The sequence below is a fragment of the Spinacia oleracea genome, chromosome 4, assembly GCF_020520425.1.
Source record: "Spinacia oleracea cultivar Varoflay chromosome 4, BTI_SOV_V1, whole genome shotgun sequence".
In the NCBI taxonomy this organism is placed as follows: domain Eukaryota; kingdom Viridiplantae; phylum Streptophyta; class Magnoliopsida; order Caryophyllales; family Amaranthaceae; genus Spinacia; species Spinacia oleracea.
This window is the reverse complement of record NC_079490.1, coordinates 142733393-142746083: the sequence shown is the minus strand read 5'-3', so window position 1 is coordinate 142746083 and position 12691 is coordinate 142733393. Positions and strand designations below refer to the sequence as shown.

Genomic DNA, 12691 nt, shown 5'->3' with positions numbered 1-12691 from the left:
TTATTTTCTCTTGCTGACTTAATATGAACAAAGCCAAAGGTTAAAAGCTCTTTGATTTGAAGTAACTCAATAAGGTCTTTCACATTTCAAGCACATCTAACAACTTGGTAAAATAATCTGATCCCAGTTTAGCCTTGAGGGAAAATGAGATTTGAAAGGCTAGTCCAAGCACAGGTATGGATGGAGTGCCCACTAGTTCATCATTTTAGAAAAGAAAGATATGTAACAATCATGAAGAACTAATATGTTTGGCCCAAAACATATTGATATACTCAATTAATGGAAAATTAACACTCGAACATCTAGCACGCGAGGATGCCATTGTGTCAGCTTTCTTTTCCTTCTTTAACTGTGCCATTGTTTGGTTGGTCACTCTCTTCCCAGTCTGATGCTTCTTCTTCTTCTTCATCATCATCATCATCATCATCATCATCGTCTTCTCCTTCCTCTTCATTATCTGCCAACTTAACAGTTTTTTCTGAAGATAAGTATTCAAGGGCAATAACCACGTCACCTATAAAAGGGCGTGTGCTAGCTTCTTCTTGCAAGCACATAGCTGCGATTCCTAGTGCCTGGTAGAGACTCTTCATGGAAAAGTCACCCTCAAGTAAAGGGTCAGCCATTAAGTGGAACTTACTCTTGTCTCTGAACAACGGTTGTGCCTGCATTCACAGTATTAGGTTATGGATTTGTGTGGCTCAGCTAGCTGGACAGCAAGTTATTAGCTGAAAGAGTCATAGTTATCGTAAGAAGAAGTATTTGGCAGAAGTAGTAGTTGAACTAGCTATTAGTGCAACATAACATATAAGAATGTAGGTATATCAAAAGACAGACCTAATTTTATCAGTATAATGAGGGAATCAATAGATGTCGAGACCATCTTTTTACATTTCCTGAAGTTTTCGTACCAAACAGCTTTAAAATGATAAATTGATAATCTGTGTTATTTGACCGTCAATAAGTTATAAAGCTAGTTGTGAACTTTTGATGCGTTTCCACCCATACAGCCTATATCACTCTTATGTATTATGTGTAGCATGGGTAACATATAAGAAAAATAGCCTTTAAATTTCACTTTGGCCACCTTGTCAAAGTTAATCCTTGGATTTGTTGGTCTGAGGTCATTGTAGTGCCAAGAAAATAGGCAGTGAAATCTGTTCTCCCCGGCCCGTATATTAAGCTCACCTTATTCTTTTTTTTCTTTTTTCCCCCATCTCCTTAATCTGTTTTATTTCCTTCTGCGAACTTAAATCTGGGTTAGAGATGTAAATCTCACCTAAGCATATATGGGTTCAGTTATGTTGTGTTCCCCTTTTTTGTTTCTGGCATGACTGTATGCCTAAACTTCCCTCAAACAGTTAGATTTGCTGTTGTTTTTCTTATCTAATGAGGGTTGATAACACATTGTTGTATGATATACATAATGATGCTTGCATGAGATGCTACTACTACTTGGCTGGGATCAATAGGTGGCAATATAGTCCCGTATGATGGATTATACGTAGATAGTCTACAGCACGGATTAACTTCAGCAAGATGATCAAGGCTGAAGTTGTAGCTTAAACAAAGTTAATGGTAATAATGAAAGATTACCCACCCAAACTACTAGATTTTGCTCTTCACTTGGTCTATGAGTGTCGATAACTCGCCTGCCTGAGATGATCTCTAGGAACACAACCCCAAAGCTGTAGACATCAGACTTTGTTGTTAGCTGGCCTGTTGATGCGTACTCTGGGGCGCAGTAACCATATGTTCCCATGACCCTTGTACTCACGTGTGTCTCATTCCCTGTGGGCCCCAACTTAGCTAGGCCAAAATCTGAGAGCTTCGGGTTGAAATTCTCATCTAGAAGTATATTTGATGCTTTGAAATCCCTGTAAATGACTGGTGGGTTGGCAATTTCATGGAGGTACTCCAGACCTCTTGCTGCCCCCTCTGCTATCTTCATTCTGGTCTGCCAATTTAGGGGCTTTTGCTTTGGTTTCAATTCTGGAAGAATAAACAATTTGAATGGTGAAACAGGGAACTACAGCAACACTGATATTTAGGAGTTGAGACATGGGGGCATTACCAAGAAGGTGATCCTCGAGGGATCCTTTTTCCATGTACTCGTACACTAAAAGCCTTTTAGGGCCTTCAGCACAATATCCTACCAAATTCACAAGGTATTGATTATGAAGAAGGCTCAACATCAATACTTCCACTAGGAATTCTCTGTTCCCTTGAAATCCATTTCTGTCTAGCTGTTTTACTGCTACAACCTGAATCAAGCATAATGCCATTTTCTCCTTTTTTTATGTCCTTTTAACCTGCTTTAAAGGGGGGAAAAAGTAGAAAGATATTACCTGCTTTAAGCTGTCTATGTATCCCTTGTGAACCCTACCAAAACCACCCTCACCGAGTAAATTCTCGGGTGTAAAGTTGTTAGTTGCAATACTTAGCTCCCGGAAGTTGAAGATCTTGGAAGTAATGTTCCCCTTGCCATATTTGGCTATCTCGTCGTGAATGTATCTGTGCTTGCTGCTGTCTGGATACAGAAGAAGAAAACAGAGGGAACATTGACAAAATGAAAATGTTATGAATTTGTGAAACTTGTGAAAGAGAGAAGCCATATTATATTATCACCTGTTTTGAATGATATGTTTGCGAAAGAGAATTTGGATTTGACTACTAAGAGTTCTTTGATGCTAGCCCTCAAAGAGGCCCTTAATGATGATGTATATGATGTTCTACTAGCTATTGATAGCCCATTAGCAGATGTACTGGGGGTTTGGGTTCCCACCGTTTGATTTTGCTGCTCTTCCTCAATTTTTTGGGCTGGTGATCCGCAACATGAAAAGCAAATCATTGTTATCAAATCATAAGAACACGATGGTGGAATGGAAATGTTTGGGAAGGGAAGAACACGATTCAGTAAGGTTTCTGGGTTATCTCAGGGAAGAGAGAAGTTTTATTCTCTTACTGGTTCTGGTTCTGGTTCTGGTTCCTCCCCTCTGTCTCTCTTCCCCGTACCGCCCCTTCCCAAGTTTGGTCAACCAAACATGAAAGGTTTATGGAAAAACCCACTGCCCGGATATTATTTTTCCATACTCGCAGAAAAGAAAAATGAGAGGCCTAAATTTTCTCTTAGGTAATGTTTTTCTATCTTTGCCTATTTTACCGGCTATTCACAAGCATATTAGTAGAATAATCAAAAGATTGGATCTTATGCTGCTATCTATTTTTAGCATCTTTTTATTCCTTCTTCTTATTACTATATTAATTTGAATGCGAGAAAAATGTGAGAGAATTGCGAAATCCCCTTGGCCTTTCGTACTTAAGTTTTTTTTATATCAGAATTACTTATATTGCATTTTACAGATCATCTGTTAGATTGTTACAGATATTTCATACTACTAAATATTGATGTTTTTGTGCATGCCTATTTTCCAAAGGTATGGGCATTTTCGGGAGGTTATACTATCACTTGTTCGGTCTTTTTATACTACGAGTAAAAGAAACCTTTTAACCAAATAACTTACTTATTTGGTTGGATGCAAATATGCAATAGAACATCGATTAAATTGGGACCGAAGAAGTATTTGTTTTGCTATTCTGTCATAAACCAGACATTACAAACAGGTGATTTGGTCAACTGTGTGATGTTTTCTGCATCGTCTTGTGGGAAGGTGAGTATGGGCTGTAGAGCGCAAGGCCAGACCCAATAATTTGCACTTGACTGCATTCATCCATACATCATTAACCAATTCTAATTTACTAATTAAAACGTAAATCTAAATTGTACAATAAAAATTACTTCGTATGTAATTCAATTTTGACTTTACCTTATTTCCACTTATTTCAGGAAAAATAAGTTCAACTAAGTTAAGATAAGTTCAATTCAGAAAAAATAAGTTAAAATAAGGTGAATAGAACACACCCTTAATATACTCTTATTTTTTCGGTGTACAAAAATTCACCCATGTACCATGTCCAAAAAAAGTAATTGACCCGTTATGAAAAAATGTGATAAGGCGTGCCGACGGACATAAAAACACCGTAACAATTTGTAGCCAAATCGAATCAAAGCGACCTAATCACTCATTTCTAATTAAGACCCGAATCAAACTTTACTACGAGGGGTGCCTTGACTCATACGGAGTAAGAAGTTGCCGTCAAATTTGTTGACTTTGACTTTGACTTTGACTTTGACTTTGCTGTTCATTTCAAATGGGTGCAAGTTGGTTATTTTTCACAACCAACTTGTCAATAATTGTCTCTTGCAACTTGCAACTTGCAACTTGTCAATAACTGTTAAGATCCATGAAATCCTGCTGGATTCAAATCTCTACCTTATCTTTTAACATCCTTAGCCTCTTTTTAATTCCTTCTAAGTTCAAACTTGATACATCAAGATGTCTGAAGCACTTTTGTGGGCTGTCACAAAATCAGTACTAGGACACATTGCTTCTTTTGCAGGTGATATTACTTGCAGCTATGCTAGTCAAGGGATTTTAGCATCTCAAAGTGTTCGAAACGACCTGAAGAAGATTGAAAACAAGCTGATTGCTATCCGTGCAGTTCTTCATGATGCCGAGAGAAAGCAGTATGATAGTGAGGCCATCAAAGTTTGGCTGAAAGATCTCAAAACTGTTGTTTATGATATAGATGACCTCTTGGATGAAGTTGGCACTGATTTATTGCGTCGTAGAGTCAACAAAGGCCATGTACTTCAACAAATTAGGTACTATCTTTCATCCTCAAATCCAGTTTTGGGTCATTTTTATTGGAGTCAACAGATTAGGGACCTTTTACAGAGTTTTGATGACATAGCTGCTAATAAGAGGGATCTTGGGTTGGATGATCATACAGTTGAAACACACAATAATATCGAAAGGAATCCATTAGATGCGTTTTCTTATGTGAAGAAAACAGAAATCATTGGTAGGGATGGAGCTAAATGTGAAATTGTCAGACGTTTAACGAGTAGGTGTGTTGGAAATGCTAGTAAGTTGGTTGTGCTTCCAATAGTTGGATTGGGTGGAATTGGGAAAACGGCCTTGGCTAAGCTTGTTTTCAATGATGAGTGGGTAACTAGTAACTTTGATGTTAAGTTGTGGGCATGTGTCTCAGAAAATTTTGATCTGCAAAAGACAATAGAAGAAATATTGAATTCTGTTAGTAATGAAAACACAGCAAACCTTAGCTTAAGACAGTTACATGAAAGGCTTAGTGAGATATTATTAGATGGTCGAAAGCATTTTCTTGTGCTTGATGATGTGTGGATTGAGGACATCAAGGTATGGCGCGACTTGGAAAGTTTAATAGCTGTAAGTGAAGAAGGATGTGTGATTTTGGTCACTACACGAAGTGATATGGTAGCATCTGTGGTTGGAAATGTTGAGCCATATTGTTTGAATAATCTTTCTAGTGATGTTTGTTGGTCCATATTCAAACAATTGGCATTCAAGAGTGGTGAAGAGGAAAGATATCCTAATCTTGCTAGAATTGGGAGGAATATTGTTGACAAATGTGGTGGGGTTCCTCTGGTTGTTAAGGTTCTTGCAAGCCTGTTACGCAGTGAGAGAGTCGATAGAGAATGGATGCGAATTGCTGAAACAAACAACTTTCTGAACATACACCCACAGCATAATGACATCAAGCAAGCTCTGAAAGTGAGCTATAACAAACTCCCGTCTCATCTGAAAGCGTGTTTTGCTTATTGTTCGTTGTTTGTCAAGGATAGCAAGCTCAATCCTCCAATGGTATCATGTTTGTGGAGTGCACTTGGACTATTACAACGAGGAGACAACAGCGAAGAGTTAGAATCAGTGGGATACAAGTACTGTGAAGACTTATTGTCAAGATCTCTTCTACAGGATGCATTTGTTGTGTTTACTGAAACTGTAAGTGAATGTAGAATGCATGATTTATTCCATGATTTGGCAACTGATATTGTTGGCCAAGAGGTAGCTGTTGTAACTAGCAATCAGCTAAATGTTACAGAGATATGCAGACATTTAGTATGGGGATACGAAGGAGGTGAAGGTTTATCTGACAAGGGGTTCCCCAAAGAGCTACTCAAAGCAAAAAAGGCTCGAACATTCAGATTTGGGTATGCAATGGGTTATATTAACAGGGCATTTATTGAAGGCATTATACACAACTTTAGATGGTTGCGCGTATTAGATTTTCATCAGAGTTGTTTTGAGGAGTTGCCAAGGTCAATTGGAAACTTGAAGCATCTCAGGTATCTTGACTTATCATACAACCGTATCATAAAAGCTCTTCCAAGTACAATATGTAAGTTATTAAATCTGCAATCATTGTTTGTTCCTGGGTGTGAGATGTTACAAGAGCTACCAAGGGATTTAGACCAGTTGGTAAGCCTAAGGTATTTTTCTGTGACTACGAATCAAATGAGCTTAGCTAGTTCCAAATTACATGGCTTAAGTTGTTTGGGACGACTTGAATTATATTCATGTGAAGAGTTAACATCCCTGTGGAATGGTTTTTCTATTCAATTCAATACTTCCCTGCTAGAGCTTCACATTGTAAATTGTCCTAAATTGATCAGTATTCCTTGTAGCATGAATCAACTTGTTTCCCTTGAGACAATGGTTATCCGTGATTGTCAAGAACTAGATTTAGAGAGAGGTGATTACCTACGTGGGCTTCAAAACCTTAGAACCTTGGAAATTACCGGGTCTCCAAAGCTAAGAAATCTGCCAAGAGGAATCCAATCTGCTGCAAGCTCTCTTCAATATCTCTGGATTGAAGATTGTAAAGAATTGACTACACTTCCAAATTGGTTGAAGAATTTCACTTTGCTTAGAAAAATTAACATTTACAGTTGCCCAAAATTAGTAGCTCTGCCTGAAGGATTAAGCCAGCTCAGATGTTTGCAGAAGATACAGATTGAGAACTGTTCTCTTCTCAGCAATAGATGCGATAGACATACAGGTGAAGATTACCCTCATATTTCTCATGTGCCTCAGGTGTATATCGATGAAAGATGCATCAATGGAACAGACGCCCAGTAATTAAGGCGGTAACAGATTTTTTTGCTGAAGATACAGATTAAGAACTACCCCCATCTCAGTAAAAGTTGTGCAAGATATCAGGAAAGAATTCCCTTATCTTTTTATTTCTGACATTCAGTCTGTTATTCCGGTGTTCTGAAACTACACTTTATATTGATCAGGCCAGGCCAGGCCAGGCCAGGCCAGAGTTTAATTAGAATAATTCTTTTATATATTCCACAGCATTAATAAGTTTTTATGTTGACACAGAGTATGACACACACATTAGAAAATAGATCGAGTTTGATCAACTCAAATTAGTACCACTAATCACCAAGTACACATATATTGATATATAGTAGTAGTTCAAAATGAATAAACATTGATTTTCAGATGGAAAAAACCAAGCAACAATGAAAGGAAAAACAAGCTTAAATGATAAACATAAAAGAGTTTTAAGATTGTGGTACAATGAATGAATAAGAGAGGGCGACGTAAGATGGTAAAGTTTGTTGTTATATCTCACTAAGACAAATTCCACCACCGAATACCACAGGAATAGTGACGCAGACTAGTCCTTGACAGCAAATATATGGACCTTCTCCAGGACAAAGTTGGTATTCAACCTGACATTCCTTTTGAGGCAACTCTGCTTTAGAATTTGATGTTGCAACTGAAAACAAAGCATGAATAACCCAATTAAAATATATACCAATCATGATTTAACGAACTATCAATTCTAAATAGGAGTTGTATACATATTTGTTCATACGTTTATTTCAACAATTTATGTAAAGTAAGTTCATGCCGGGGTTTAAGAGGGGTTAAACTTAAACCTGATGTTGTAAGTAAAAGAACAGAGAACATCATAGCCATAACTGAAGAGTTGAAGCGAACACTAGCCATTTGGACGAGTTTGATGTTGAGAGACTCAAGATCGAGAGTGTATGAAAAATGCACCTCAAATTAACTTTATTAATTGTTGAATTGAATGTTGGTGTAATTATAGGTTCATTGTTGTCCGGTATTTATAATAAGTGTACCATTTTTGGAAAATCTCATCAGCTGTAATAAAGTATTATATTGCATTATCAGCTTAAGCTTCATCTTTGGGCCGGGGTGACTTGACTATCGATCCAGAAGTACGATACTTTTGATAGAAGACAACCAATTGCCAACCAATTAATCTTAATTAATTTCGTTAGACTCAAAACTTTCATTGTTGTTGCATCCATGTCTTTGGATGGTTTGGCCGGACTTGTCAATTTAATCTTCATTAATACGATTAATTAATTTAATCTAATGTATGGATAGAGATTCATCACTTCCATTGTTGCATCTATCTATGTCTTTGTATTCATCACTTATCATCGCGAAAGTCGATGGGGATAGATGTGGAATCTAACTTGATTTAAACAAAAAGTAGAGAGTTAAAACTTAAACTCATGGAAGAAAAGAAATTGACATGCATACTCCATAGTGTTGGAAGTTCTTGTTGGGAACACAAAGAAAAGAGTGCATGTAAAATAAGAGAGTCCCACATTATAAAAACTCATTATATTCTCCTTGTTTATTTATTGGGGTTTGATGTAACTCTTGTTTGAGAAAGTGTGACAGTAGTATGGGTGGACACATAACACACCGTATATGTAGACCGTTTAATGTGGTCAATGTGTATTGTTTATTTTGTAGATTTTATTGCCAGTTGGCCTCTTCCATGCATATGGAAATTGTACCTTTCTTACATGATATGGTGATCTATATACTACACGTAAAGCACAATATGGAGTAGTTTACATCATATGGATCGGATTACTTGCAATTTATTGAGATATCGCGGCCGAGGATTGAAAGTAGACAATTATTTTATCCAGAGAAAAACGTGAAAATAAATTTTCTTCTAATGTTTATACACACAATATGAATTATGTGTAATTTGTACTCCAAATTTTTTATTATTTGTTTATCTAAGGAGTCTTATGAACCGAACAAAAATACATAAATGGTACTTTGAGCTCCTATCTTTTGTGCTTCTCAAGATTTCTAAGGTCTCGCAAATTGTGATGCAATTTACCCCATAAAAAAGTGGAAAGTATAGATACTCCGTAATTCCCAGGTTCGTATTACCAAATTTCTATTTACCTCATTATCAAAAAAGTAATGCGGAGAAAATCTACCTAATTTTTTCTTTGATTTCATAATGAGATTAAATTTTTCAAATAGTTTTAACAAACAAAAAGGCAAATTACAAAAAAAGTTTTCCAAAGAGGTTTCGAAGAGGCGACTCTCTCGACCCCCATGGGAAGACCTCGCATGCAAGCTAGCCAACCCATAAATGGAAAGAAGAACATGAATACTACTGTAATGGCGCGTCCGGTGACCCGCGCACAAGCTCAGAACCTCCCTGCACCATCAATGGAGGTATTGGATGATAACTCTGTTTCGACAATTTCGCACCCAGATATTGAACAACTGCTCGAAGATAAAATTCTTTCCCCTGAATCTGGCCTTCGTGATTTGCAACAACAATCTCAGGTGAAAACGAACTTCAATGCTTGGTTATCTGGCCTTAATAATGGCAAGAATGTTTGTACCCACTTTTCTGGCGGGAAGGGACCCATTTTTGAATCCTTAACCCCTTGTCTAAATTTTGCTAATAATCGACCTAATATGGATAGTAATGCAATAGCGAACAATAATCTTGTCCAGATTGAATTGGAGGATGTAGAAGATGAAATTGCGTATTGGAAAACCTCTGTTGTGTGTTATATTTTAGGCGCATACCCACCTCAGAATGTCATGTCTGGTTTTGTGCATCGTATTTGGGGAAGTTTGGCATTGATAAGGTTTCACTAGTAGGAGGGGGGGGGGGGGGGGGTGTACCTCATTCGTATTGGAAAACCTCTGTTGTGTGTTATGTTTTAGGCGCATACCCACCTTAGAATATCATGTCTGGTTTTGTGCATTGTATTTGGGGGAAGTTTGGCATTGATAAGGTTTCACTAGTAGGAAGGGGGAGGGGGGGGGGGGGGGGGGGGGGGGGCAGGGGGGTGTACCTCATTCGTTTTAAAACCATGGAGAATTGTCAGAAGGTTTTGCAGGGGTGTACATAATTTTTTGATTCGAAGCCAGTTATGGTTAAACCATGGTTTGCTGATCAAAATTTTGCCAAAGATCCTGTTAAACTGCTTCCTATTTGGATTAAACTTATGGATTAAACTTATGAGCCTTGATGTGAAATTTTGGGGAGAAAAGAGTCTGAATAAAATTGCTGGCCTAATTGGTTGAGTTATCAAGGTTACTTTACTTTTGTTTGTTTATTTATATAAAAACGTTTAAGTTGTTCAACACGTTTTAATTTTTTCGCATTTTAATTTTTCAGTATCTAGTAGACCTGTCAAAAGTCGACCCGACCCGAACCCGACCCGAAAATACTGGGTCTTGAACAAGATTTTGTGACCCGTAACCCGATTTTATCCGAACCCGAGTAACCCGAAAAGTAATGGGTCAAAATTCGACCGAACCCATTTTGGACCCGACCGATTGGAAAGCATTGTATTTATAGTAATAAATGAGATTGTGAGAAAATTTATAGTACCCCGAACATTGTTTTTACTATTGTTGTGTGTAATATGATTTTAATTTGAATTATACGCCATTTTATGGTTGAAGTTGACTAATATAAACTTGTGTAGGAAAATTTGTTAATTTGTGCCCATATTTTGTATATTTATCACCTAAATTAATGAAAATATAATGCGCGCTTTAAATGCTCTCAACCCGTTGGGTCAACCCGAACCCGAAATTTCTGGATCTTGAACAAGCATTTGTAAACCCGAACCCGAAAATAATTTTTTACAACCCGACCCGACCGACCCGTTTGACATGTCTAGTAATAAATAATTAAAATAAATTTATCGTTGAAGTTAATATTTGGTCGTGTCAATGACAAGTCGAGTTATCAACAGGTCGGTTAAATCGGGTTATCACAGGTCGGGTCAATAACAGGTTTCATCGAGTCACAATCGGTTTCGGGTTGACATCGGGTCGGGTATCGAATCGAGTTCGGGTCATTGTTCGGTCAGGTCAGTTCGGTTATCGGTCATCTTCGGGTCGGGTATCGGGTTCGGGTGTTACAACATCGGGTTAAAATCAGTTATCGGTTTTTTCGGGTCGGGTACAGGCCGGATTTCGGGTTACCTGTTTTACCATAATTTCGGATCATGGTCGGTCACGGGTTCGGTCGGTTCAGGTCAGATTTTCGGATCGGGTCAGTTTTTGACAGATCCAGCCACAATTCATATTTGTGGGGGTAAAAAATGTAACCAGAGGTTGCCGGTTTGACGGTTGACACGTACATGTTCTCTTGTAAATACGGAGTATTGATTAGTAAAGATAACGAAGGGAAGCTTGCTTTAACTCAGGTCTGGCGAGTACTAATTAATGTTCTATATACTTCATGAAAGTACATTGACAAAACAACAAAATTTACTAAACACGCTAAAAATCTTAGCCAAATAATTAAATTAGACTTACATGCAAAGCATAAAAAGTTAAAAACATATCCCAAACAGAGATTTTCCTTGATCTCCTCTTTCAGAATTCACAGTTTGTGAATATCTATTTATTTATTTATTTAGCTTGACGATTTTGTGAGTCATGAAAATCTAAAGACATGGAAGCTACTAATAACGAAAATGGCAAATCGTGCACATTAGTTAGAGATGCAACGCAGTGTATGTAATTTGAATATGGCAATTATAGCTAGCTAGCTAGCTAGCTAGCTGTAATCTATCCATAATCCAACACTAAGATCGACATTACAATAATAATTTACTTCGAAATTCTTTATATCTAATTGCACATTAGGGAGTTTTATAAATACTGAAATAGAAAAACAAATAAACATCATCAACCAACAATTATAGAATCAAATACTACTACTGAAATACTTGCCATCATAATATGGGGAGAACTTTGATCAACTTGTTTGTCGCGACCATCATGTTTGCGGCTTTCCTAATTCTTACTGTCTCAGGTATATATCTATTGTCAGAGTACAAAATTAACATATATTATAATTTATAGTAACTTAAATTATAATTAATTATCACTAATAATTGATGTTATGTTTTCATTCCAACGTACGTACCTCGACAGCTGATTACAAATCATATAGTGATGAAGAAATTCCACCGCCTAAGGCAATGTGTCGGGAAACAACGGAGTTGTGTCTACCGTATGGTAATTACAGGTGTTGCAAAGGATTAGATTGCATTCTTGGAAATCCAGACCTTCCGGGTGCTGTTGGAGTATGCACCCCTTTGGGCGAACAACCGCAACCACCAAAAGATAAGTGTCGCAAACGTCATCAAATTTGCGTGCATTATGGTGAGTACAATTGTTGTCATGGATTGCACTGCGTCGATACTGATCAACTTTTTCCTGGTGCTGGACTCTGCGAGTGAAGACGACATTCAAACTTTTCAACATTTTGGCCTCGTTATTGTTTTCCTTGCATTATCTACTTTTGTCTCTCTGGATGTATCAATTCCATTTCCATTTCCATTTCTTTTTACCGATTCTATTAATTTTATGTCATGTACCAATTTCATTTCCTCTTCGTTTTAACGATTGTATTAATTAAGTTTTATCTCTATAAACTCGAATTTTCTATGATTATTCAACAA

At 37.3% G+C, this 12691-nt stretch overlaps 3 protein-coding genes across 3 annotated transcripts; 2 read left to right on the top strand and 1 right to left on the bottom strand.

The window, feature by feature from the left end:
• Positions 1-24: 24 nt before the first annotated feature.
• On the bottom strand, positions 25-3152 carry LOC110801922 (probable serine/threonine-protein kinase PBL23). Its single transcript, XM_022007324.2, has 5 exons — positions 2626-3152; positions 2346-2527; positions 2072-2261; positions 1598-1989; positions 25-662 (listed from the first exon to the last, which is right to left on the bottom strand). The coding sequence occupies exons 1-5, from the start codon at positions 2846-2848 to the stop codon at positions 327-329; spliced, it is 1323 nt and encodes a 440-aa protein (XP_021863016.1). The 5' UTR covers positions 2849-3152; the 3' UTR covers positions 25-326.
• An 889-nt stretch (positions 3153-4041) lies between these two features.
• Positions 4042-7236, top strand: LOC110801915 (disease resistance protein RGA2). Its single transcript, XM_022007320.2, has one exon. The coding sequence runs from the start codon at positions 4395-4397 to the stop codon at positions 7020-7022; it is 2628 nt and encodes an 875-aa protein (XP_021863012.2). The 5' UTR covers positions 4042-4394; the 3' UTR covers positions 7023-7236.
• Positions 7237-11892: 4656 nt separating this feature from the next.
• Positions 11893-12691, top strand: LOC110801905 (uncharacterized). Its single transcript, XM_022007311.2, has 2 exons — positions 11893-12039; positions 12162-12691. The coding sequence occupies exons 1-2, from the start codon at positions 11967-11969 to the stop codon at positions 12467-12469; spliced, it is 381 nt and encodes a 126-aa protein (XP_021863003.1). The 5' UTR covers positions 11893-11966; the 3' UTR covers positions 12470-12691.

Coding starts and splice junctions, on each gene's coding strand:
- LOC110801922 (XM_022007324.2), bottom strand. CDS start 2,848: ATGATTTGCTTTTCATGTTGCGGATCACCAGCCCAAAAAATTGAGGAA. Junction 1,990..2,071: donor CCTCGAGGATCACCTTCTTG/GTAATGCCCCCA, acceptor TTATTCTTCCAG/AATTGAAACCAAAGCAAAAG. Junction 663..1,597: donor AGCAAAATCTAGTAGTTTGG/GTGGGTAATCTT, acceptor CTGTGAATGCAG/GCACAACCGTTGTTCAGAGA.
- LOC110801915 (XM_022007320.2), top strand. CDS start 4,395: ATGTCTGAAGCACTTTTGTGGGCTGTCACAAAATCAGTACTAGGACAC.
- LOC110801905 (XM_022007311.2), top strand. CDS start 11,967: ATGGGGAGAACTTTGATCAACTTGTTTGTCGCGACCATCATGTTTGCG. Junction 12,040..12,161: donor CCTAATTCTTACTGTCTCAG/GTATATATCTAT, acceptor GTACCTCGACAG/CTGATTACAAATCATATAGT.